At 42.0% G+C, this 27258-nt stretch overlaps 2 protein-coding genes across 3 annotated transcripts; one reads left to right on the top strand and one right to left on the bottom strand.

Annotated features, from left to right (window-relative positions):
• The first annotated feature begins 154 nt into the window (after positions 1 to 154).
• On the top strand, positions 155 to 15885 carry LOC146369051 (DENN domain-containing protein 11-like). Its single transcript, XM_084909229.1, has 9 exons — positions 155 to 901; positions 5747 to 5846; positions 6062 to 6220; positions 11175 to 11331; positions 11423 to 11561; positions 11872 to 12003; positions 12145 to 12295; positions 12920 to 12988; positions 13267 to 15885. Exons 1-9 carry the CDS (start codon positions 514 to 516, stop codon positions 13460 to 13462), a joined length of 1491 nt encoding a protein of 496 aa, XP_084765355.1. The 5' UTR covers positions 155 to 513; the 3' UTR covers positions 13463 to 15885.
• Positions 15886 to 15972: 87 nt separating this feature from the next.
• On the bottom strand, positions 15973 to 26611 carry LOC146369050 (FYVE, RhoGEF and PH domain-containing protein 4-like). 2 transcript variants are annotated; one of them, XM_084909228.1, is made up of 16 exons: positions 26330 to 26611; positions 23606 to 23746; positions 22914 to 23478; positions 22324 to 22795; positions 21970 to 22115; positions 21583 to 21739; positions 21364 to 21502; positions 21119 to 21177; positions 19861 to 20004; positions 18730 to 18869; positions 18579 to 18609; positions 18384 to 18467; positions 18118 to 18243; positions 17882 to 18025; positions 17611 to 17751; positions 15973 to 16280 (listed from the first exon to the last, which is right to left on the bottom strand). In XM_084909228.1, the coding sequence occupies exons 1-16, from the start codon at positions 26448 to 26450 to the stop codon at positions 15981 to 15983; spliced, it is 2910 nt and encodes a 969-aa protein (XP_084765354.1). In that variant the 5' UTR covers positions 26451 to 26611; the 3' UTR covers positions 15973 to 15980. The 2 variants fall into 2 exon arrangements, with proteins under 2 accessions (XP_084765354.1, XP_084765353.1); XM_084909227.1 differs by having other exon boundaries at positions 18730 to 18902; positions 26330 to 26610.
• Between the last annotated feature and the right edge of the window lie 647 nt (positions 26612 to 27258).

Below are 27258 nucleotides of genomic sequence, written 5' to 3'. Positions count from 1 at the left end.
GCTAATAAATTAATAATTTGACCGTTTATAAAAAAAAATATTACTATAAAATGTGTCGTATTGGCTGCGCTGCTTTATAAAAATATAATCGTAGTGATCGAAAGTGCGGCAGGCGAAAAGAAGACGTTAAAGCGCAGGCTACATTCAAGAAGACAAAAAGCAGTCGCGTTCCTAACTGTTTTGAAGCCAGTCTCAGCTAAGGGAATGTGACAAATAAAATTGCGAAGAGTTTTGAACGCAACTCGCATTAGACGAAGGAGTTGCCCTCTCTGAACAGCATCAAATTTATGATCACCAGATACTGGAAAGATTTTAAAGCTAGACTTTCAAGCTGCTAATACGTAGTGTTTATTTAAAGCGAGATGCAGCCGTTATGAATAGCCGTTATGAATTAGGAGTAACTTCGCTGTGAAGAAATTGCTCTGAGTTCTAGTTATCCACGAATGGACCTGGTCACTGTCGGCTGAGACATCATTTACAAATCCGCGGTGAGACTGAGGCGGGACCGCCAGGATGGTGGAGCGGTCGGACCGAGCCCCTTTGCTAGACTGGGAAGAGGTTCCGTCCGCGGAGAAGACCGGAGGTACTTCTCCGACGAAGGAACGACTGTCGAGTCCCTCCAACAGCCGTGCCTTAGGATGCTCCGCGCCCGGGTTTGGGTGGAGCAGCGGACCGGGGGGTCCCATTGCCAGCAGGTCTGTCTCCAACGCAGACGGCTGCAGCGCCCCGCCCGCGACCTCCAGCGATCTGGCGGGTACAGACGAAGCGCTGCCACCCGACAAGGAGGAGCATCTCTCGGATACAGGACCGAGGGAGGTGTCGCTAGAAGACAGGATGGTGAAATGGGAAGAAAAGGACCAGATAGTGTCGGTGTTTGTGGTTACATTCAATACCAGATCAGGTGGGACATCAAATGTACTTATATGGAATTTATTTAACCTTATAAAAACAAATACAGGCAGGCTTTAAAAGAAGGGCAATGATCAGCTTATAGACAGGTCAGAATAACAGATGCAGCTTTAAGTGTTGTGTCTGACGCTCAGAATGACCAAGTCTGCAGACCACCACAGGTGTGGCTTTTTCTGACCTGCAACAGTAGTTTGGAGACATTATCTAAAGGCACGACATCTTCTGCAAGCCTAGTGGCAGAATAAGCCATGACAAAATGTCAGGAAGAGTGCTGTGGTAGAAAATCAATCAGCTGGTGCTTTATGCACAGTAGAGCCATACATTTTTAATGACAGATATGTTAAAGACAGGGGCGAACCCACTATGAAACAGTTACTTAGGAAGGAGGAGATCAGGTTACGATTCACTGGATTTAAGGCTTCATGATGATGCTTTGGAGGCATGCAGTGCAGGATATTCCCTACAGGGTGGAGCTGGCCACTTTATGATTTTGCAGTGTCTGGTTGAGTGAAGACCATGAGCATGGTGTGATGAGCAGTTTTATTTTCTAGATTTGACGAAAAGAATCATAAGTACCTGTGTCACAGGGGCTTCACTGAAAGACCTCAATTAGAAACCAGCAAGCTACCAGATAAGCTGAAGCTGAACCAGTTCCCAGTTCCCACTCATCAGTGTTACCGTGGACTTCCAGGCCACTCATGACCCGATCCCACATGCTTGCTTATTGCTGGAACCACGTGATAATGCATTTTTATCTCCACAATATAATTTCCAGTTACATCATTCTGTTAAGGAGTCTAGTCTGTGGTATGATAAACACAGGATGACACAAAAGATGTTCATTTGTAGGATTTTAAAAGAAAACCGAGATCAAACGAGCAGCAGCACATTGGACAAATTCTTCTTTAACCACTACTTAGAAACATCAGTGCCCTTCTAAGTCGAACGCCACCCAGATATGTTTATAAAGGAAGGATGCATCAATATAGAAGTATAGTGTCTTATAATGGTGGAGTTGTCACAACATAATATAATGGCAAATATTTTTATATGAAGTCAAAGGAGCTTGCGAAGAAAAGCGTCTGGACTTCTTTAAGTTGTTTGAAGACGTTTCACCTCTCATCCGAGAAGCTTCTTCAGTTCTAAGGTCAAATGGTGGGGAGTCCCAGATTTAAACCTAATGGGAGTTTCCCCCCGCAGAGGGACAAAAGGACCCCCTGATGATCCTCTAATCGCCTGAGCCAAGGTGTGAAAGCGGGTGTGGGTCCCAATCAGCCAGGGTTTCGGGTGAGCTCATTGTGAAACCTGGCCCCACCTTATCATGCGAATTCCTGAGGTCGGATGGCCCAGGATGTGAGTGGGCGTTAAGGCGTCTGGGGAGGGAACTCAAAACTGGATTTTAGATGGCAGACAGTTGGTGTCGTAAACCACCGCCTCTGTTCAAAGATGGTCGCTCACAGTGGACATAGATGGCTTCTTTCACTCCTCTTTCAAACCATCTGTCCTCTCTGTCCAAAATGTGAACATTGGCATCCTCGAAAGAGTGACCTTTATCCTTAAGATGCAGATGGACTGCTGAGTCTTGTCCTGTGGAGGTGGCTCTTCTATGTCGTGCCATACGCTTGTGAAGTGGCTGTTTGGTCTCTCCAATGTAGAGGTCTGGGCATTCCTCGCTGCACTGTACAGCATGCACCACTGATTGGGACCCACACCCATTTTCACACCTTGGCTCAGGCGATTAGAGGATCATCAGGGGGTCCTTTTGTCCCTCTGTGGGGGGATATTCTCCCACTAGGTTTAAATCTGGGACTCCCCACCATTTGACCTTAGAACTGAAGAAGCTTCTCGGATGAGAGGTGAAACGTCTTCAAACAACTTAAAGAAGTCCAGACGCTTTTCTTTGCAAGCTCCTTTGACTACGATGACCTGGATGACTGAGAACCTTCACAGACATTTTTATATGAAATAATCAAAATCATTATTTGTAAGATGAAATTATTTACACATACATATACAGTTACTTACAGTGAATATATTTATTTTTGTCATTGCTCATATTTTGAGTGTTATTCATTATTCATCACATATCAAACAAAGCAAAGTTACTGGGGGAGTTATTATGATTATTTACCATGATTTCTTTCTTAAAGCTTCTATGCACATTACTGTAACATTGTTAAAATATCGATCTGTATATATATATTTTCTTGTGACACAGGTATCTATACACTACACCAGTGAAATTAAAGGATTCCCCGTGCCGGTTTGACCTACCACCCACAATGCAAAATTGGTATGGCCCGGATCTGGCCCCACACAGTGTGCTTACACATGGCCCACATACCGCAAAGAATGACGGCCCTTTGGTGGCCCAGATCTGGTTTGACAGATGTGGCCCACACATGGGCCAGCACAAGGCCAGTTGCAGACACACTGGTGGTCCTGTGCTGGCCCATATGCGGACTACTCTGGCAAACCTGATCTGGGTCACCAAAGGGCCGTCATTCTTTGCGGTATGTGGGCCATGTCTAAGTTGTGTGCAGCCACGGGCCAGTTGTAGACACACTGCTGCTGGCCCTGTGCTGGCTCAGAATAGTTTCAGCTCTGGCCCCAGATGTCAGCCTAATGTGTAATCAAGCCATGTAAAAACAACATGTGCCAGAACATGCAAAACAGTGCAAAAGTAACATGACAAAACTCTGTTCACACAGTGAATGGACTGATTCTTATATAGTGCCTGTCAACCCTGCATTTGAAAGTTGGCTACCATAGGAGTATAGTATTGCAACATGGCATTTGGGTCTTCTAACTAAAATAGGAAAACAGGAACATAAATAGTGCCATCATTGCCAGACCTGGCCCACATCTGGTTGACATACACTCTGCCATGACACCAGTCAGTCAGAAGTGCCAGCTTGATGCCAGATCCGGGCTAGACCTGTTTTCTATGGGCTTGGGCCACATGCACCAAACCACAATCGGGCCAGATGTGGCATGCCATCGCATAAACAGTGGCATCATTGCCAGACCTGGCCCATATCTGGATGACATACGTCTTATCATGCCAGAAGTCAGCCAGCAGTGCCGGCTTGATACCAGATCCGGGCCAGACCTGCTTGCTATGTGGGCAGACTCACTTCGGCGTGACTCCCATTGGCAGCACTTATCAGATGAATGAGAGCGAAGGGAACTGAAGTGAAAAAATTTGTACTGGATAAAAAGGTTAATAATGGAAAAATGGCAGACAGTGAGGAACAGCAAAGTAGAGCTAATTAATTGAACTGATATACCGTTATAATTGGAAAATAATAACACGTATACAGACAAACAACATGGTGAATAAATACATATATTTCTCCTCCTTAAGTTATAGAAATATATGTGTCCTCTGGACCTTGCGGTACTCTGCAAATATCAAATTTTAATACTTTATAATGTTTTTTTGGAAAAGGCACTGAACTGAAGTTATATAACACGAGTTCTTCATCAAGGTTGTTTTCTGATACACAGCATTTGATGTCAGATACGAGATGAAGCGCCGTTTTATGACTCATTCCTTACATCGAAATGAAACATAATAACACAGAAGCAGATGGACGCATGAAAAAAAATCATCATTAGTTTGTACTTGAAGGTTCAGTCCCTGAGCTCATATGTGCTCATGTTAGTAAATAAAGCAGTTTATTGCAAATATGCTTATGAATTTTGATTTAAATTATCATGCAATATATTGAGCATCACAGAATTGCTGTATTGTCGTTGTGGGCAAGTGTTCGTGGTTTTCATTGCTAAGTAATTTCTCTCGTATTTGTATCTGGTATGTGGATGTGTTATTTGGGCAAATGTGTTCCTGGAAAGTGTCAGTGTCCTAAGGTGCACCGGGTCCTAGACAGAATTCAATATAATTCAATTTTAGTCATATAGCATCAAATTACTGCAACAGGTGCCTCAAGCTGCTTTATAGCAGAGACCCCAACAATCAGACGACCCCCTATGAGCAAGCACTTGGCAACAGTGGGAAGGAAAAACTCCCTTTTAACAGGAACAAACCTCAGGCACACCCAGGCTCAGTGTACAGGGATTTTATTATTCCACCTATAATAATGCTGTAGGATGCTGTGAGAATGTTTAGACAAAATTTGGATTTTAGGATAATTCTTCCCGGATGTTAGTTGTGCATCCACACCCATAGATCATAGATCAAAGCAAAACCAGATGTTTGTAAAATTACTTTGACTTTCCATTCTTAGCAAGACCCTTGAGTAACATCTGGTCCATACACCTAGCACTGCCAACACGTTCTCACTCCAATACAGGGTTGGAACGTCTATTACCACGAGACCGTCATTGCACTGGATTTCAGCCATAACCCGCCGCGTACCATAAGAACGCCGAAGGTCTCCTTTCGCGTTCCTCAGGAACGCCGCGGGACGTGACAAAACGTCGGCATGTTACGCCTCGGGAGTGAGAACGGGCTGGCACTGCATGAGAGTCAAAGTTAAACACTTGGAGTCACTACCAGCTGTCGGTAAAGCATCTTTTCTTCGTGGATGACAGACACCTGCAACTTCATATTAAGCACTGATCAGCTCATATTTCAGCAGAAACTCTTACGCAGAGATCTCATGATGGGATTGAAAGGCACACTGGCTGAGTCACCTTCGGTTTCTCAGCTCCTGTCAGCTCATATTTGCTCAGCTGCGTCAACCAACAAGTAATGAATTCCAGGGAATATAGTTGGACTCCTGAAAACACACTGTCTGTTCCTGTATCGGCCTATATCCATTTATTCAAGTTTTATCATTATTATTGTCTCTGTGCTGTTTGGGTGTGATAGGAAACATGCTGGAGTGGTGTCTGCCCAAAGACATGGACCTGGAGGGAGTGGAGTTCAAAGCTATTGCCAGTGGCTCCCACCGAGTCAGCACAGACTTCATGTAAGGATCAGTATCTGTGTCTCTTACACTCTTACACAGCCGAGTCGCTAATTTTAAGTACTAGGATGCACCCCCATGTCCTCATCCTGGCAGGACAGAGCCGAGGAAAGTGTTGCCTGACAAAAAAAAAAAAAAAAAGGAACAGCCATCTGGCAGCATCTTTGCTTTTTCATGACTCACGGCCTCATCTGTGTTCCTCTCCCCTCTTTCCACAGCTACTTCCGTAAGGGCTGCTACTTTGGCCTCGCCTGCTTTGCAAACATGGCAGTGGAGAGCACGGTGGAGAGGGGGGCGAGGATGAAGTCAGTTGGGATCCTGTCTCCCTCCTACACCCTGCTCTACCGCTACATGAGCTTCCTGGAGCACCAGGTCAGGTAAGAGCACTGAGCTTGTACAATGGAGAGCTCTGCTCATCAAGATCTATGACTTTCTATCAATGAAACATTTAGACCAACCAACTGAGCGTACTTTTTAGTTTTTTAGTAAAAAAATAGAAAATAGCATATTTTTGGGAATTGTGGGTCACTTTTATTTATATTGCATGTTTAAAAGCAACAGAAGTTTACCCAAAGTGCACATGAATTAACAATGTAATTATCCCTGCAGTGTGCAAGCAGGGGGCGGGGAGGGGGGGCTGTTTTCCTATCTGTTTTTGGCCCAGCACCTATCCCCTTTCTTTGGTAGGGGTGTGCATGTATTTTTCTAGCTTTCATAATATTTTGAATAGAGAATACTTCAAAAACAGTAATGCCAACAAAATAAGATGAACATCAAGCTACAGTTGAGAGAAATATAAAACCCCTACCGAACGGACACAAAATGCAAAGGAAGCTTTTTCAAAGACAGTGGAAATTGGAGTTATGTGATGCCTATTTTGAACTGGTTTAAGGCCAGTGAGTGAGTGACTTTTTGTTTATGATGAAAAGAGTTGACTTTCATTTTAGTCGACTGTTCAAGTTGAACTCTTAGAAAACTGGTTTGAAAATTTAAAAGGACCTAAAATGGAACCCTGTGGTACACCTCAATTAATGTTACTTGTACACAACATGTAATTACCTGTAGTGACTGAATGCAGTGTTGATTAAAAGTCTTGAGCCTCCCCCCCCCTCTGTTTTTTTTCTTCCTAATAGCCAGACTTGTGATTTTTTAATGTCTGCTTAAACAATAGTTCTGCAGGGTTTCTGAAGGTCTTTCAACACATTTCCTTTGGAGTTTCACTGCTTTTTAACTCATTTTTAGTCCTTGTACCCAACCGTTTCAGGGGAATGTTTTTAAGCCACTTGACACTTTTAATTACTCAACTATCTAAACAGATTAACCAGAGTTTTGTCTAAGCATAACACCCATCTTCAGATACTTTTGTTATCAGCAGCACGTCACATAACACATATTTTGTTCACATTTCTTTTGTTGAAGCTACAAAAATGCCAAAGATAAGCTTGAAATAAGTTTGCAAACTAAGTCAATCACAAAGGGTCATTAGCTGAAAATTTGGCATATCATGGCACTGTGTGCAATGCGTCCTTAAAAAAATCTGAGGAAACTGGATAAGTGAAGGATAGGAGAAGAAGTGACCGGGCTAAAAACTAAATGCAGCAGACAAACAGAATCTGAAAGTCATGTCCTCAAGAAATAGGCAAAAATCCAGTAACACAGGACCTGAGACATGTTCCTGGACCTGCAGTCGATCTGTTCACTGAAGCCTCATTAGGGTGGCTGTCAGAAATCTCTGTCTCAGGCAGAGATTAAACAAGAACTGGACTCAAGGTCAGTGTCAACATTTTCAAATTCGAGATGACTAATTAAACAAATGATAAGAAAGCTTACCTTAGAGAGTTCAGGCTAAAGAATAAAGGTGGGCATACCAAATATTGACTTTCAATCAAGAATTTGTATTATATAAATTATTTCCTTTTATGATTGGATGTTACAATAAATTCCTGCACCTATTACCAGTTGTTCTTTAAAAAAAACTATAAAGAAATGAGTACGCAGTACTGTAGGTTCTTTTTGGCCACTTGTTAATAATCCAGATAAATGAAAGGATAAATATATCAGAAGAAGGTTTTGATCAGACCACATGTCTTCTCCCAGAGAATACGTATGTCCTGATCTCAGATCAGATGTTTAAATGTCCATGTTTCAAGTCAGTGTTTCTCTCAGTGCTGAGATCAATCGATAAGATAGTGAGAAGTCATAAATTCAGCAAATCTTCCATTTTGAAAAAACTGCAATGAGTTATTCATTGATCGATAAATGTTTATTGTTATATTGTGTCTTTATTAGAGATTAGACTCACCCTGGGTCAGTATGATTATTCACAGCCAAATGTAGCATTAAGAAAATGGCAGATTTTTGCCAATTCTGAGTTGAATATTTTTGCTCACTAGAATAACAAACAGTTTAAAAAGATGAACACACCGTAAGTGTCCTACAAAGAGACAACATCAGTGTCTCTACAGCTATTTTTGGTATGTGGAATTGAATCTTGTGCTTGGCAACAATGAAGTGCTAATTTTCACCTCTCTTCACTGTTAATCTGTGCAGTTGTGCAGAGTAGAGTGCTGTGCAACATGCTCTGAACAGAGATACCCTCAGTCCACGTGCACAAAGACTAAATTGGCACAGAACCAGGCTTCCTTGTTGATCCTCTGTCATGTGATCTGTACCAGTGTATCCCGTACAGTCTTATCGCTTATAGTTCACCTCTCATTGTTATCACACAGTGCAGTTTTGAGACATTTTAGACATCAGACCTACTAGATTTAATATTTAATGTCAATCAGGCAGATGGTAAGGAGCTGCAGAAGAGCAGTGACACTGAGACTAAAGGCTAAACGATCATTTCTGTATATCATTATTTCATTAATCACCAAAAAAAAAATCAGTAGCTTAACAGTGAGCATTCAGTGTCCATGTTTCCTTTCTGTGCTGAAACAAGTCTGAAAAGATGTAATCATAAGAAATTTCTGCCTGATGTGGGTGTGCAAACTTGGCTAGTGGGAACACCCTTAGCACACAGACACACCTGGTGCAGACTGGTGTGTTTGCTGTCGAGCAGCTGCACAGGGAGCAGTTTGGGGTTAAGGACAACGTGGAGGAGCAGGCGGCGCCGTTTTACTTCCACCGCTCAGAATCGCTCGATCTCTTCTATACAAATAAGTGAGAGCTCTACATGCAACAGAAGACAGTAACAGCTCGCACTTTCCATGCTTCCTGTTTTCTCTGAAAAGAAGCACATTCCTCCAGACAACACTTCACTTCCCTTTATTGTTACTAGTGGTGTGCACAGGCCCTTTTACTCCAGTGCCTCATCCCAAGCCGTGCCATACTTCCTCCTCAGCAGCTCCTCGAACACGTCTCCCTCTGTTCTCGGACTCTCTTTCTCCCTGCTTTCCCTGACAGTCCTCTCTTTCTCTTTCCACAGTTCCCACACCCTGGCCTCTCCTGGCCTCCAGTCATGCAGCGGTCATGCTCTTTACTCACCAATTCCAACATAGCTCACACCACATTCCCCATCTGCTGACTGCCATTGTAGTCGTCTGTTTCTTACACAATGGCCTCTCTTGCTGGTCAGAAGGCAATTAAGATATTTAGCAATTTGCAAAGAGTTTATCCCATTTCCCCCCCTCACTCGCTCGATCTCACTGCTTTTTTAGACATGTTCTGTTATTTGTTTTCTCTTTGCACTCGCAGCTTGTGGAACTCATTAGTTTTGCAGGGCAAAGCTAAAAAAAAGAAAGGTGCGATGAATGAAATTGTGTCATGGCATAGAGTAACTGCAGCCTGAAAACTCTAAGCAACTCCCACTGCAACACAAAACACATTAAAAACATTTACAGGTGATAAATGTGACCCTTTATCTTGTAGTAAAACCCGACAGTGGAGCCAGAGCGACTAGAATTCTACCTTGATTTGAGATTAAGCACAAACAGCTACTTGATAAGTACTTACCCTGTGTGATGAAGTTAACCTTTGAGGCCTATAATAAGATTCATTGCTGAAATTACTGTTTGACTAGTTGAGTCACAGAAAATGAATCCACAGTAGGTTTACAACAACAATAACAAAAAAGATTTATCAGGCCAAAAAGGAGCATTTGGTAATTTTAGTTTCTAATTTGGAAGAAATAAAATTAAAAAAAAAAAAAAGACAATATTAAATCATTTCTGAGGTTCAGGAGTTAAGAAACATGATAAACTTAAAGTTTAGCTCAAATCCATGAGGAGTAAGCTGCATATTGGGAAAAAAAGAAATGAGCTAGCGTGACTTTCCCCCTTTTTTTGACAGAATGGTAGCTTTTGGTAGCACAGAGTAAGAGTTTAATGCAGTTTATTAATGTTAAAACTGAATATATTACATTGCTGTTCTAATCTAGTTTATCAGTGAAAACTCAATGAAATTCATAGACTGTATATAAAAAATGGATGCAGTTGCCCTAACTTCACCCACTACCCCTGGTAAGCGTCAGCATTATCATTTTGTCTGGTGCAGCTGAGGCAGGTGCTAAGTTATCAGATAACACCAGCTAGCTGATGTAGACCAGATGAGTGCATGATAAAGTTACCAGTTGACGGACTACAGATTTTAGCATTTCTGCAGTGACTTCATTTTACAGAGGTTCCTGCCACCAACAACACTACAAATTAAATAATCAGCTGATCTGAGCAGAGTAGGGTAAACAAGTTAATAAATCACTGAACATAACAAGTGTTTTAGATAGCTTTTATTTCTTTCATGTGTGAAAGAAAAAGATATTGTCTGAAATATCAAGATGTCAGACTTTTAAATCACCAAATATTGATTTCAGGGCTCTATTTATACTGATGTGCTAGACTAAGGTTGATACTACTTGGAAAGTAAGTCCTGAAAAAAATGTGAATAGCTTTCATTTGGCAGCTTTAAGTTAGTTATTGAGACTTTTTGGTAGCATTTTCTTTCCCTCAGACTGACGTCCAGTCCACCGCATATTGATGGGAATTTGAGCCACATTAAAGCATGATTTAAGGGCCGTACAGAAATTCATTTGTGTAACAAAACCCTGCAGATGATCATTTGTTTAACAACACCGCTGCACTAATGAGCGAGAGTTATGTGTTCCACATTTTATTTTGAAATCACGGCTCGCTCTGATGAACAGTGTTTGCGTTTTAACTTAATTAGCTGATGGGCTGAGCAGCACCATCTGTGCAGACACAGAGTAGTGAACTGATTTGAGACGGTGTCTGTTAGACTGATCATATGGTATCTGCATTTCTTCTTATTAACCCGCTGTTTTTGTTTGTTTTTTACCTCTTTTTTTTGGATGCCATTGTTAACTTTCTCTAGGCTCCAGCTTCAGTCCCCGGGCCACTACTCTCACCTTGAGGCCTTCTATGAGGACAAGAGAGCACTTCTGCCCCCTAGTGGAGACGCTGTTGTCACTGCGTTACCTGCCAATGCTTGGAGTGCAGCAATCAACCACAGCATGCATCCCGAGATGAAGGTGGGATGGACCATTTTATTCCTAAAACAGTTTAAATGATTATTTGTTCTTCAGTAATGCATATTTCTTCACTTGGATACATTTGGAGCAGATCACCCACCCGGCCGGCTGCATGTCCCACTTCATCCGCTTCTTCGGGGAGCAGATCATGGTACTGTGGAAACTGGCTCTCCTTCGCCGACGCATCCTCATCTTCTCTCCTCCACCCGTGGGTGTGGTCTGCTACAGAGGTGAGAAACATCTGGATGAAGGTTGACTTCCCTGTTATTGCTTGTCATCTGGTCCTCAGCAAGGTAGTGAAAAATGTCTCTTTCCAGAAATGTTAATCAAGTCCTTAAAAAAAAGAATCAGCCAATTAAATCTTTGTTGTTTACTAAGCTGTCACGGTGTGGGGATTTCACGTCACAGGACAAACAGTTCCTTTCCAGCTGTAGCAGCTTTTGTTGGCCCACACATCACGCGCACATTACCTGCTCTGCTCCTCTCGGTCTCCCCCACACTCGTGCATCATTTCTCTAATTTCTCCCTCCACCCCGTCAGTGTACTGCTGCTGTTGCCTGGCAAACATCTCTATCCCCGGGGTGGGCGTGGCCGTGCCCGAGTTCCGGCCCTTCTTCTACGTTAATGTGGCTGATATCAGCGCCCTGGAGAACGAGCTTTCCTATGTCGCATGTAAGTAGATGCTCAAAATAAGTTGACGTTTGTTAAAAACAAAAAGCCTCACTAAAAAAACAGACTCGTCGGGGTGATGTGTAACCAGGAGAGCTGAGCATGTTCTTAAATTTGAGGGATTCTGCATGTTTGTATGTTTAGGCACCACTGAGAAGATCTTTGAGGAGAAGAAGGATCTGTACGACGTGTACGTAGATAACCAGAATGTAAAGACCTACAGAGACGGCCTGAAGCCGCTGCTCCGCCTCAGCACAGCCGACAGGGAAAAGTATCGTAAGCTCACCGAGCAGAGGTAGGCTAAAGTCTGCTTTTTAAAACATTAACAGGCTCAAAAGTTTTGTTTTGGTTTTTTTTTTTTACAAATATTCTTCTTCACTTGGTAAATCTTGCTAGTACGCTTTTAGCTTCAGAACTTCCTTAGTTTTTCATGGCATACCTTCATTAAGCTGACAGGAGTGACTATCGGTGCGGTCTTCTGCTGCTGGAGCCGATCTGCTTCAAGGTTCAATGAATTGTGTGCACGGAGATGCTCTTCTGCATACTTTGGTCGTGACCAGCAGATATTTGAGTAAGCTCAGAGCAGTCTGGACATTCTCCTCTGACCTCCGACCTCCGTACGGCATTTTTGCTCACAGAACTGACCCACTGCTGCCCCTACTGTACTTACATGTAGCAAAAGTTAACATGATAACCCAGGAGAAACAGTTTGCAGCTGTAGCGTCATGATTTAACTCTATACGTTTAGTGCTAATGTTGGTGGTTCAGACCTGCTGGCTGGTGGGGTTAGCATGTTAAGCCTACATACAGCCTCACAGGGCTGCTAGCCTGGCTTTCGTTTTACTGCTAGCACCTGCATGTGTGCACGCTGGGATGACTTTGTCTTATGAGAACCTCTGTAAATTGTGTGTATGTGCAGACAGATGCTGCTGTACTCCCAGGAGGAGAATGGAGACTGTGTGTCCAGTGAAGAGGATCTCTTTATTCTGTGAGTACAGAGCAGTTTATTTAATCGGTCTAGTGACTAACTACAGTACTCGGAGCAGACACGGCTCTATCTTATGACGATTGTAGAGAAAGAACAGTGAACAGGCAGTGAGCCTGCTTTATTATCCTCATGGTAGCTATTACGTGTCACAGAGGGTCGTTTTGTGCTGATTTTGTGATTTCTCCACAGTTACTGTTATGAATAGTGGGGGAAAAAAGAACAGATTGAACAGATTTCAGTGACTGACTCGTCTGCCTTGTCTGCCTGGTCTACCCGAGGTTTTTCCTGGAACAGAACAACAGGATTTTCCAGACGCTGAGCGAGGTGGCAGGAAGCCCCGACCCCACCGTAACCCAGGAGAGCGTGAGGGCCATGGGCCTGGATCCGCACGGAGACAGGCTCTTCCTGCTCCACCTTCTGGAGATCTACGGCTACGACACCCTGCTGGTGTCAGAGCAGCTGTGCTGCAGCTGAGAGTCGCCACTGCTGGTTTTAGAAGGTGGGCTGACCTGCCTCGAGCCAACTGAGAGTGCTGAACTTCATGGAGTCTTCAGGACAGTTTGAGCGTCCAGAAACGTCTCTGGAGCATTTGTTTCGTTTTGTTTTCTATCTCCACCTGCTTCTTTTGTTTGCTGTAGTTGTGCTCCTTCATAACCTGTTGGCAGGATCAACAATAAGTCAGCTGCTGTGGTACAAACGGAAGTAACGTAGTTAGTTTTACTCAGCACAGCTTCACAGAGGAGATAAAGTCACTGTTTGAATTTCTCAAACTCGGCTGAGGAAAGAAATGCGTCGTTTGAACACCGTAGGAAGCCTCTCCGAACCCAGGATCGATGATATAACTGATGCTAAAGTGGAACAAACAGAACTGGGGCGTCTAGTGGCAGATGAAGACAGAGAGATGGAAACTTTTATTCAAACTTGTTCAAACTGAAAATTAATGTATCTAAGTAAAAGAGTTAGGGTTGTTGTATAAAATATCGATTTTTCCTTTATGTGTCGTGTGTCCATGTGTGACTGGAGGGCCAAATTTCAGGCCTCTGTTGCTCTTCTCGTATCAAGTGCTGGATTTAAACATCCAATTAAGAAGCCTCTTTGTCGATATCAGGGCCTCCTTTTTGTATCCTCACTAACAGGTCAAACTGCCTTCCTCTTAAGTCCGTAAGCATAAGTGTTTAAGTGGCATTTAAAGCAGCTAATGGAAGATGTTGCTGAGTAATTCCATTGACATCTCCCAGGCAAAGCTAAGACTACAGATCATTTGTCTCCATGCACACAGAGGAGTGTTGAAATGGCTTGTTTGCACCCAAAGTCTCTTTCATTTTTCATTTTAAATTACCATCTCCAGTGTCAAGAGAAAGTAAGGAAGAGAATGAACTCACTATATATTTTCCCCTCCAGCAAGTCAGGGGGTGAGTGCTTTAGCTTTTTATTGCCTCCTTTTCTGGATGCTGAGTATGGAGCTTGCTGGCAGGAGGAAAAGAAGAAGACAACAAAGAAGATTGATGCAGAGGGTTGTTGTGACAAGAGGATGCTAGAGATAGGGTGAGATGGAGGCAGACGATTCGCTGTGGCAACTCCTGTAGAGAGCAACCGAAAGAAGATGATACTGTGAAATACTGAGGTCAGTGTACGTGCAAAAAAACAAAAATCGCTTTAAACAAAAGCTCAGGTCTTAGACTGATCCTGGCTCTGTATGATGTCAGTAAGAGAGGGTATTCCTAATATGGTAGCAGATGCCCCACCCACTTGCTGTCCGGAGGGGCAGCCAATCAGAAGAGAAGGTGAAAGTGAGCTAAAACTTCAAACACAGGATGAACTCAAGGGCTACACCAAGGCCCCTTATAAGTTGAGCAAGGATCCTTCTTCAAGTACATCCTAGTCCTAGAACCGAACCATTTAGCTGGAAATGAGAATATAGGTTCACTTTATTTGAAACACTAATGCATTTTTTATAATTATACATTTGTTTTTTTAAGAGTTCCTTCGTCTTCAAAAGCTCACTGCTAAAATAGCACGAGTTAGCTCTTTTAGCAGATATGACCATGGCACCAGCTAGCAGCAAAGTTTGTAGAGCTGTTTTGTAAGCTGCACACTGGATTGATCATTTTTGGTTAAAACTGTTGATCGTAGATAAAAGCTGGCTTAAATGTGAGGTTCTACTGCACAACCAACATGTATAAAGGACATCGGAGCTCTGGTGGCAATTTTATCAAAAGAAAAGCTTTTCCTGTCACAATTGTTCATGTAAAAGTGAAAAACTATCCTAATGGAGCTTTAAATCTGCTTTCCTTCTTGTGGGATGTTTTCAGGTTTAGCCTGCACGTTTCCACAAGTCAGGTACAACTGCCATCAAACACTACAGCCAATATGTGAGGAAGTTTCTTTATTGTCATCACATGACCGCTTCATGGACATGCAGTCAGACAGGAACATTTGTATTCATCATCTCAGTGACTGAAACACACTGTACAGTAAATGAACCTGGTGCTTTTGGTTTCTATGTGCTGCAGACATGACAGGATGTAAACATTCCTTTTCCAGTTCTTTTCGTGTTTTTGTTGCTTAGCTGTAAACTGTTGAGTGTAAATATCCACTTACTGTAATAATATGTGAAGAAATGGGATCAGCTGAATGTGTTTTATAAGGCGATCGTGATCCCGCAGAGCCTCTGTGTGTCACTGGAACTCTTTGCAATCGTGTGTTCTACTGTCTGCTGTAAGAAAATAACCTTGAGCACATTTTCTCTCCACTTGGCACCTTAGCACTTGTACAGAGCTAAAGCAAATGCAGTCGTAGTTGAAGGGATAGTCTCACTCACGTTAAAACACCTTCACTTTATTTATTTTACTGTAAACCATTTCTGAAATAAAGTGCACAACACTTTTAAAGACACAGTTTTCAGAGTACTGTAACCTTTATATTCCTGAACTTTCATTTTACAACAATGGACATTTGTTCTGCTGTTGCATACGTGACACACTACAAACATTCAAGAGCGATGTTCCTTGTTGCCACTGACTACGAATTTCTCACCACTGAGACTCCCATTAATGCCAGACCTGATTCCTCTGCTGTTGTCACAAACAGCCAGTGAGCATGCTGTACGCCATCCTGTCACAGCAACTTTCAGAGCACTCAGCCAGCTGCGTTTGATGTCCAGAGAATCGCAGGTGAAAGTGTGGCTGGTTTTGGACTGGGCCAGACGGAAGCAGGACTGACCCTGAAACGCCTGGGGGAAAGCCTCTACGCTGCAGCCCAGTAGAGGTATAGTGAACAGGGGCTTTAAATCCTGGAAATGTAGGGACACAAACAAAGATTCAAAAAGGGTTTGTTTTAAATGACAAGTCCCATAGCAGGGCTGCAATAAAAGACTGGAGGCTGAACCCTTTTATAACATGACACCATCCTTCACCTGTGGGAGGGGCAGCACACCAACCAGCAGTACATTCGTTAAGAAGAGAAAGAAAACCATGTGCACCAGGAGACCAAATGACTTGTGGAGGGATGTATTCAAAAACATGCTTGGCATAGGTAGGCTCTCTTTGCCTTCACTGGTTTAATAATAATAATAGAAGACTCCAGTCAGACACGAAGGACGTTTGTCATCAAAGGGCTCTGTTGTACAGTAAGGAGTGTTTGACCAATTATCCAACTACTCCTCCTCTGCACACTTGTAGTGCTGCTAAAAAACTACAAGAATCCAACAATCAGTGCCCACGACAGCTGCACATAAGAGCTCTGAAGGTTCAACTGTGAGGAACTCCAAATAAATCAATACACAGTCTCAATCTGAGATGAATGTGGTGGCAAATCCAAACATTCAGTTGTGTTACGTACTAAATGTGGATGAATTCAACATGCGCTGCTGTAGCTTCACTGCCCCGCTGTGTTTGGTTATGTTACAAATTTACGGCACAAAACATTTTCCCCTTTGCTTCACTGCTAATACTTTGGTAGGAAAAAAAACAAACAAAAACAATTAGTGAGATGACGGCTGAACATAAACTCTTGTGGAACAGGTCAGGTGTGCGAGTCTTTTTAAACTTGAACTTACATATTCTAACTGTCTAAACAGGTCTGTAAAAAGATTTTTATTTTGACTTCATATATTTGCCTTTCTTCCTTTACCCATCACAAAATATTTTAGAAAACTACTGGTGGTGGCCAGTCATACCCCTCAACCCCCTAGTGCAGGGGTGGGGGAACTCCAGGCCTCGAGGGCCGGTGTCCTGCAGGTTTTAGATGTGTCCCAGGGTAAAATCTAAAACCTGCAGAACACTGGCCCTGAAGGCCTGGAGATCCTCACCCATGCCCAAGTAGATGCACCTATGGTATCAATTTAAAAGTCCTACATTACTTCATTCTCGAGTTATCACTTTCACAAACTTTGTGTCCGTGTTGCCCACCTGCCCAGCTGAGGGGCAAACACTGCTTGTACCATACCATCTTTACAGTCCCAGCTGCATTTCAAGTATTTGTCTTCATTTGACTGTATAAAATATTTGCCGTGTTGCAACATAATATCCCAGTGTCCCAAAGAAACACAGTTTTACCCTTATACGTAAAAGCAAAATCCCTTCAACATTATTATTATTCCTGACTTTTTCAGAGCACTTTACCTGTGGAACGGAGTACAGGTAAAGAACCGGAGGCTCAGCCCTGGTGAGCACGGACCACACTCGCTGCCAGGTCTGGGGGTTGTCCCCATACTGCAGGAAACCACTCATTACACTGTCAGTAGGCCCTGGAGATGCTTTGGACTGTGGGGGGGGGGAAAAAAAAAAAAAAAAAAAAAAAAAAAAAAGATCAAAATTTGTTAGGTGGCCTTTTTGATCTAAAACAACCCATAAAGTTTAAATAGTTGAAACAACTGCAAACAACAAGGCTCACATCCAGCATTCTTCTCTTTTTTCCATCCAAGCCCTCCCCTCTCGGGGCAGTCAGGATGGCGTAACAAGCTTTACACACTTTGTTCAGCTTGTAACCGTCATACTCTAAAGCCACTTTGTAGTCTGAACACTTCCAACACACCACCTGTAGAAACAGAGAAACCATCATGTCTGAGCTGTTCTCAGATAAAGTTCAGTTTTGTGCGATACAAAGCTGCAGTTTATCATGTCACCCACAAAACCACAGGCACGGCAGTGATGTCTTCTTCTGGTAAGGGCGTTAAAAGGCTCCATGCAGGACATACACAGGATCACCTCATTGTCTCTGATCCAGCGAGGGGCTCGTTTGCCAAGCTCCTCTGTCTGTGGAACACATTTTGTTTTAAAATAGTCTCCAGCCCCCGGCAACCTTGAATTAAATAAGCTGAGGAGAATGGATGAATAAACATTGAGGGAAAAAAAATCCTCCTTTACTCCATATTCCTAGAATTGATACAACTTACTGGTTCTGCTACAGTAAGCTCCCTAGAAGCCAGTCTGAAGGTATCATTTTTCTTCTGAAACACATCAATGGCTTCACGAATCACCTGGGGACAAAACTTGCTTTAGAAGATGAGAAAACTCATTTTTTCCTAATCAATGTATCGTTTAATGTCTAGAAAATAGAAGACAATTTAATAAATAAAATCTGATTATACCTTTATCCATTCATCCCGATCTTGCTTGGAGCTTGGAAAAACAAAATTGAATGCATTTACAATTAATAAGTGTAACTGTTCAAAATAATTGGAGTAAATAGTTAAAAAACATAAACAAAAAGAACTGATGTGCTTCAATCGTGACATCCACCTGGCCTGCAGCTCAAGGATCCTTTCCCTTCCAGATATTTGGAAGGTGTATGGATGGTCCTCGTTGTTGGTTTGCTGCACCTGCATCCCATCCATCCCGATCCTGCAGCGCACAGTGAAACGCTGCCCGACCAGGCTGAACTTTGGAGAGCAGCACAGCAGGAAGTTGTTAAACTGTAGATAAAAGTTACCAAGCAATCAGTTTATGCAATGAACTAGTGTTAGACTGATGACAGCTGGAGTGAAATAAAGATATCCATTTAAGCAAGTTATGTCTTCATGCATGCTCAATCATCCAGGTAAGGAAATCCCAAAACGTTCATTCTGTTCATCTGGATGTAACATTTTCAATGGGATGTGCCGTCTGCTTAGCCAGAGGTTGTTTGGTTTCCCTGATGTAGAAATGCTGGCAATCCTCCTGGCACTTAACAGCGTACACTATGTTATTCTGTTTGTGTTGGAGGACCTATTCCTTGGGGTGGAGGGATAACTAAGGGTTTTAGCTTATGGAGCAGTTGTCCTTTTCTCCTCGATCAGCTGGAGCCTTCTTTAGGTGCTCGCTCAGCTTTGACAAATGTCCAACTAGGATAACCACATTTACTCAGGGCCTCCTCATCAGGCCAGGACTCTTCAGACTATTCACACCTACAGGCCAGTGGACACTTTTTCAATGATGAGGATGTACACATCCTGGACAGGGAGGAACGCTGGTTTAAGTGGGAGTCAAGAAGGCCATTCAAGTGAAAATGGAAAGACGATCTCTGAATTGGGGAGGGGTCTAAGGGTGCAGCCATTCCCCAACTCTCTGAATGGTACTCATGGCCATTGATCAGTGGTCATGAGAATTTTCATAATCATGATGAAGGAACTGACCTCCCAGCCCATTGTTCCTTCACTGGGCTGGTTTCAGTCATTATGCAAATGTACTGTTTGTAATGTTGGGGAAACCTGCAGTCAGCTGAGACTGAAGACGTCACTTGGATGAGTGACGAAACGTTTCTCCCACTGAAAACGTCCAGATGAACAGAATCAACTTTTTGGGATTAAGCCAGTTATATTACTAACTTTACGACAGAGGTAAGAGAAAAATCAGTCACAGATAGAGTGTGCATGAGTTTCTATATACACCAACCAGGAACAGGTGTCTCTCCATGGCTGATGTGTTCCTGGCAGCAAGCTTGAGCAGACGACCTTCCCTGAGAAACTCGTTGGTTGGATTCACGACTTCCTCCTCTCCAACCATCTCATAGATCTCCAGGAGTCGCTTCAGACCCTCCTGTTAAGGAAATGTACACAGATAAAATACTGGAACAGTTCAATACAATATCAGAAAACCTCAGAGGTGGGACCAAGTCATTGTTTTGCAAGTCTCAAGTAAGTCTCAAGTCTTTATCCTCAAGTCACAAGTCAAGCCTCAAGTAATGTCAGGCAAGTCAGAGTCGAGTCTCAAGTCACTGGTGTAAAAGTCCGAGTAAAGTCACAAGTCTGAAACTTTGAATTTCAAGTCCTTTCGAGTCCTTTTAAAAAAAAAAAAAAATTAAAATAAAAAAAAAAAAATAGTGAATTAGTGAACTTAGAAAATATACACAAATTGTGAAATTGCACCTCTATAAAATTCAGCTCAATTAAACAGCTCCAAGAATAATTTTCACAGACAGTTCTGAGATAAGCTGCATGTTATTCTTGGATGCGCTTGTAGGACCGGCTTTAAAATCGCATGACAAAAATATACACATTTAAAAAAAACAAAAAAACAAACCTGTATCACCAACGTAGCCTGGACAACATTTGCTAGTTAGATGAAGTCAGCTATCTCATCGTAGCAAAAGTGAAGCACCACCTACCGTTCTTTATGCAACTTCAACTGTCGGAGAAAGTTGAAGTTGTTCCATCTCTGTCTGTGATTCTCTTCTTGCATGTTTTGCATATTGCATTTCGGTTTTTGTTCACTACTTCATAGTTTATGTACCTGAAAAAAAATAACTCCTTGCAGCACTTTTGAAGGTTGTGATTTTTTTTTTTTTTTTTTTTTTTTTTTTTTTTAAATCTGGTTAATTTGATTGGCTGTGCTACAGCTCACGCACACATACGTACGGAGTGTGGTTTGAATAAATGAAGTGAATTAATGGTGCACACTTTCTATATAATATGCGTGTTAAATTTTATATTTGGGGTGAAATATCAAGTCTTTTCAAGTAAACCGGTTCAAGTCCAATTCAAGTCCCAGGTTATTGGTGTAAAAGTCCAAGTCAAGTCACAAGTCTTAGAACATTTTTTCAAGTCAAGTCTAAAGTCATAAAATTAATGACTCGAGTCCAAGTCATGTGACTCGAGTCCACACCTCTGGAAACCTTACAACATTGCTAAACAGTATCAGTAATGTTACATACGGCTTTTTGGATGGCACCGTTTGAGTGTGTGGCTGCCATGGAAATGGTCTGCAAGGACTCTGTTGGAGGAGACAGAGGAGGCATTACACACAGTAGGCAGGAAAATGGTGGGACAGTGATGATGAATGTATAGTAATTAATAAGGCAACACAAAAATTCGACATAAGCACCCATTACTAATGGTGTGACAAGACCATCAATAACAAAATGAACAGGTCAATGGTATAAATACACAGACAACTTGCTCTGTGTAATCTCATAATCCGGGTCATCTTCAGGCAGTTTCTTCAGGTAATCCTTCAGCAGCATCTCATAACGTGGAACCCTCTGGATTGGCTCCAACATGTGGTGCTGCAGGGTGAGTTTGCCACAGATCCCCTGACTCTAAAACAGACATACAAAACCTTGTGATGAGTGAGGAATATGAATTTGCGATGATGTATACCGTGCAGAATATTTCTTACCTGTATGTCCTGGATGATGTTTCTGAAAGCAGAGGAGCGTTCGGTCCAGGTCCTCACCAGCTCCATTGCATGGTCGAAGTTTCTGACGTAGTCAGCGTACATCCTCAGGAAGGGTGCATGCTGTAGAAGAACCTTACCCAGGCCTGGGCTCTTACACCTACATTTAAGCAGATGAGAGGGCAAATGTAGGGAGTCATTTTATGTTGGTTCACATTGGCTTTAAAATGAAACAATAATTTGGACAAGAGTGCAAAAGCATTTAGCTTTATGATAATATGAAGGTTATGAACTTCTCAGGTTAACTGTATAAATAGCAATAATAACAATAAGGCAGTTTGTATTTGGGTTGCAAGTTTATGAAGTGTACCAACTCTCTGAAAGACTCACCAGTGTGTGATGCAGTTCTCCAGGTCAGGCAGCAGAAACTGGCTGTGGAAAGAGTAGATTGAGGAAATGTTCGCAAAGATATTTCTTATCACCTCGGGAGGAAATGAGCCTCGACCTGCTTCTTCTGTTAGGCGTGAACAGAAAACCTGAGGTGGGAGGCAGAGAAATGCAACATCACATTTAGTTTCACAGATATTAATCTTCTACACAGCAAGTAAACATCACTTATGAACAACAGTGATAACATGATTATTCTACAGGATTAAACAGTTTTTAAGTTTCATTTCAATAATCTCTGTTTAAGCATTGTGCACATATTTGTCTTTTAGACGTGCCAACAGCATAAACACTCACCTGGTCTAGCAGGTGGAGGCGGGTCACATAGGCCTTCTCTGTTTGCAGGAGTTCAGTAGCGATGTTAAACAGCTTCTGCTCTGTGCTCTCTTTATTGTTCGGTTCATCTCCTTCCCCCTCTTCTTGCTTCTGCTTCTCCTCCTCATTTTGTTCAGCTCTCTCATTGTGAATCTTCTCATCTTCTGTGGTTGCCACTGTCCACTGGCAGCAAAACTTGGAGCCATACCCTGTAGGTATCTTGCCTTCTTCCATTTTGTCATTTTGCCTCATCCCATTTGCTGCTGGCTGTTTCTTCTCCTGCACAATGCCATTCATTTGTCCTGGGAAATGCTCTATGCTGCTGTTTAACAGATGCTCTTCATTTGTGGTAAGACTGCATCTATGCTTAGCTGATGCTTTGACGGCAGGTATATTAAAATTGGGTGAGTGCAGCAGTTTGAGTGGAGAGCGCTCAGCTTTATCTGAGGGAATCCTAGAGGGGAAAAAAAAAAACTCTTGAAATAAATGTAATCAATTAAAAAGAAAAAAAAGACTTTTACACATGCTATGCAACACGCACTAGAAGAACATATCACAAACTGAACAACTACCTGCTCTCATCCAAATACACAATCAGGTCAGGCACACTCAGAGACTTTCCTGCTCTCTTCTCCCGTCTTTCTATTTTCTCGCTTGAGATTCTGTGCAGTCCTAGCAAGGATTTAGAACTCTTGGCAGGGCTGTAGCTTCCCATCTTCCCTTGAACAGGGCTCGAAGCATGCAGTTTTCCCGTGAGAGGTCTATAGTTTCTTGGGGACAGCTTACCGGGGCTGTGGCCTTCTTCTCTCAGAGAGCTACAGCTCTGAATGCCTCTTTTGCCTGGGCTTGGAGATCCTGATAGTGGCCTGCTTGTAAGATTCAGAATCCCCTGAGCATGTCTGGCAGGGTTGATGTGTGGATCCAAAACCCCATTCAGAAAATAACGTCCCCCTTCTTTACTTGGAGAGTCTAAACAATTCTGTGGGCTTACACAGGAAATAGAAACGCCATTGCATCTATTCTGGTTCTCTTCTGTTCCATTATTTTGCTGGGGTGGCACTTTTCCTGGAGTGAGACTGCAGGCTTGATCTTGTCCTACCCTCGGAGGGCTCTGGAGGTGATCTGGTTTAGGAGGCACTGCAAAGACAGACATTGTGGTTGCTGAGCATCTTTGCAGAACAATGAACAGCTACAGTAACAAATTTGCCATGTGAGGCAACAACATTGCAAGTTGTGTATGCAGTTTGCAGGATTTTAAACTTACCTTGGGGTTTAAAAGGTGATCTCTTCGTTGGGCTTTTCTCATCATCTTTTTCTGTACTAATTTTTGCGATCAGTTCTGGTCCAGAAACTCTGCCATGAGCATGGCCACCGTTGTATGAACCACTCACACCACTGCTCACATCTGAAAACAAACACTGTTACTACACCCACACATGCTTTCTGTATGTTGTAGCTATTGTAGTCATTTGGTTACACAATCAGGAAACAAACTAAACATTGTAAAATCATTGAGCCACAATTTAAACTTTTCACTAGTATCAGCTACAGCCAACGACCAGGAAGGCCTGCCTCACAGATCCTCCTTTTTGCTTTCGGGGAACAACACAAGACATCTCTAAACTGAAGAGGATGATTCAAGGTCCTTTTCCTTTACCAAAATTTCTACTATGGTTGCATTATTAAAAGCTCTAATTTTGTTTTTTAATCTCGTTAAATGTTTCTATGTATGTGTTCACTGGAAATATATTTTTCCTTGTTATTTTAAAGCATGTCTTCTTCAGCTGCTAAAAATTTTATTTTTACAACCTTGATTTATGAAGGAGTGCAAGTGTCATTCAAATATTCTTAGCTTTTTTTTTTTTAAAGTTTTATAAATCAAGAAAAGTTGTTTTTATTTCTAAGTAAAAATATTTTTTTCATTTTCTGAAAAAATTAGCTGCCCCCTCCAATTCTTAACTAACGTACTTAAAGGTTTTAGTAAAAAAAGAAAAAAGAAAGTGTGCTAGTCCATTTCATGCTTTCAATCAGGTGGTGATTTTCCCACAATGATATTGTTATCAACAATCTTGTTAATATTAAAAAGTCAAGTACCTGAATTCTCTGCAGTGACTGAATAAAGCTCCCTTTCCATGCATGCACACACAGTAAGGATTCTTTTACTTTCCAAATCCTCCACAGGCATTTTTCATTGTTAGTTAAACTGGTCGTAATATTTGATATAATAAGAATCCTCGCCCAACCCCCCCCCCACAAAAGTCCCATTAAAACAAACAAACAAACAACACACACACAGTATTTATGGCTTCATTGAAATCTGACCTCTAACTGTATTGACTGACATCCTTACCCAACAACAACTACTTGTAATTGTGTAACTTCTCGTTTCCTTACCTGCACATTATAGCCAAACCTACGCAGTAATATTAGTTACTTGTTAGAGAGTGTAAAGCTTTCCAACTAACGCCTTGCTGAAGTGTGGTGGATTGAATGGTCACGTGGAGGGGCTAAAGCCGACATTCTCTGTAATACTTCCTCTTCTTACTTCTGGGTATTTCATCACAGAGTCTAACCTTTGCCAGTTTTATTAGTTACATCAGCGTCTACAAGACAACATGCATCTCTTGAGAGGAACTGCACTACTTTTTTTTTTTTTTTTTTTTTTTTTTTTTAAATAAACTATCATAAAGTGAAACTGTGTCTATGAGGTTTTTAAAGGGCACGTAGCTAGATCATTCAACAATACGATTCTTAATAACAATCAACAACTAATTTGGGAAATTTGTTATTTTTTCCTCTACCAGCTGAAAGCTACTGTTAGGTTTTCTTACCTTTAGATAGAGCCAGAGTGGGTTATTCTGCCGTGCATAGGGCATGGCGCTGAGCATAATTGCATCATACAGTAAAGGCAACGTTTTAAGTTATCTTAAGGAGATCTTTGCCTTTTCTTCCCATTTCTGAACATGCAATAAAAACTACTCTATGCAAAAAGCTGTGTTCTAAAACACAGCTTTTTGCATAGAGTAGTAACCTAAAGAATAATTTGCATTCAGAATATGGATGCCACTCTTGCATGCGACAGTACCATTGACACCAACATACTTCTAAGCACATAATTCTGCCTCAGTGAGGGAACAGTAAGACTTTGTGTGGACGCTTTTGAGTGGAACTGACAAATGGTGGTCTCAAAGCACAAACTGCCAAAGTCCAGGCTGAATCAGGGGGAAGAGATTTCACATCAGTAATCCAACAAGCTAAGGTGCCAAATGTGGCTAAAAAAAATTCAAATACACACACAGAGAGCAATCCAAAGGGACTGGATTTACAAAGCAACCAAAATATATTTGGGTATTAACTGATGTAATCCGTGCATAACAAGGAGGGTCAATGCCCTTACCCTGCTGCCCTGGTCACCCTCATACAGAGCCAAAACTGCCAGTGTTAGCTGTGCCTTTTTATTTTTAATGCATTTTCTTTGCTCTTAAGCGTTTCGACTTGCAGACAAAATATTAGAAAGCCCTTTAAAGTATAAATATTATATGCACAATTACAGCACCACAAACAATGGCCTCCGGAGGCTAAACATTACAAACTTTATAGCATGCAGTCTCTATTGCTGGACTGATAATTTAGAGTTTACTAGTATTAGCTTATAAATTTGTAAAACTGGCAACTACACATAGAAACGGGATAATACAGAATATAATAAGTACTGGTTATGAGTATGAGTGTAATATGAGTTTTATTGTGAATATTAGCTTATATCTACCAGCTTTCACTGCAGTTTACATTTGCCTCTTGAAAGGATAAACTACTAGCATCAACACAAAAGCTAAACTCTCATCTGTTTATTTATTTTTAATTAACACCCAAAGTTGATGCAGTCTAGAAGCCAATAACATCATAAGACCAACGTGTTTATTAAAGAAAATCGACAGTAACGCTCGAGGAGAAAAATAATTTTCTTCCAAAGCGGAAAGTATCTCACCTGAGGTTTGACAGTCACCCACAGGACCTTGGACTTTCCGTCTGACAGCCACTCGTCTGAACTCCTCCGTCCCACGGCTGTCCCTCAGAGTCAAACTATTCCTCTTCTTCAGGTCAAACATGGTGACAGAGCAGCCCTGCTTTCAAATTCTGCCCACTGAAGCAGAAGCTTTACTGAAGTCCACGAGCTCTTAATCAATCGGAGAGCAAACGCGAAATACCAGCAAATACAAGATTCTGCTTCACCTGTTTAATCAGCGTCACTAACGTCACGTACAGCTGCTGATAAATCCCCGCCTCTAATTGAAGTCCACTGGAGGAGGACGCAGACCAATCAGAGAGCGCAGTCACTTTCACCACTGTGGATGGAACCGCGGAACTGAAATGACTGAGCATGCAGTCAATGACCAAAGCAATATTGCTTTGTTCATTGGCCATCTATATATATGGTTGGTCATCTATATATATGGTTGGTCATCTATATATATCTATAGATGGATCGATAGATGAGGGCTGCATTTTACCCAGTGCTATTGGGGGTGTTGTCAAAATTTATGGAATTATTAATGCAAAAATGCAAAAAAAAGTACAATCATGTTTTAATCGACCTGGACTGGCCTCCCCAGAGCCCGGAAGTAAACATAAGCCATTTGTATTTGAAGCTGTTTATTGACACGCTGCCTTAAACACACACAAAGAATGTTTTTTACAATGAGTACTGAGGCGAAGACAGGGGGATAAAGTGGCAGTAAGCCCTTCTCCAAATGATGTAACACAAGGTGAGGCAAAGTTATTTTAAGCAGTCATTTGTAGCGATGGCAGTTACAAATGAAAGTGCACTAACAACAAGCCGCCTTCAGCTTTACTGCATGTTGGACCAGTGAGACCGTGAGATGGGCGAGGCGTTTTGAGGAAGCCAGTGCGTTTAAG

This window comes from Perissodus microlepis, chromosome 17, assembly GCF_051167445.1.
Source record: "Perissodus microlepis isolate ML-2025 ecotype Zambia chromosome 17, ASM5116744v1, whole genome shotgun sequence".
NCBI classification, from domain to species: domain Eukaryota; kingdom Metazoa; phylum Chordata; class Actinopteri; order Cichliformes; family Cichlidae; genus Perissodus; species Perissodus microlepis.
This window is presented reverse-complemented; position numbering and strand designations above follow the sequence as displayed.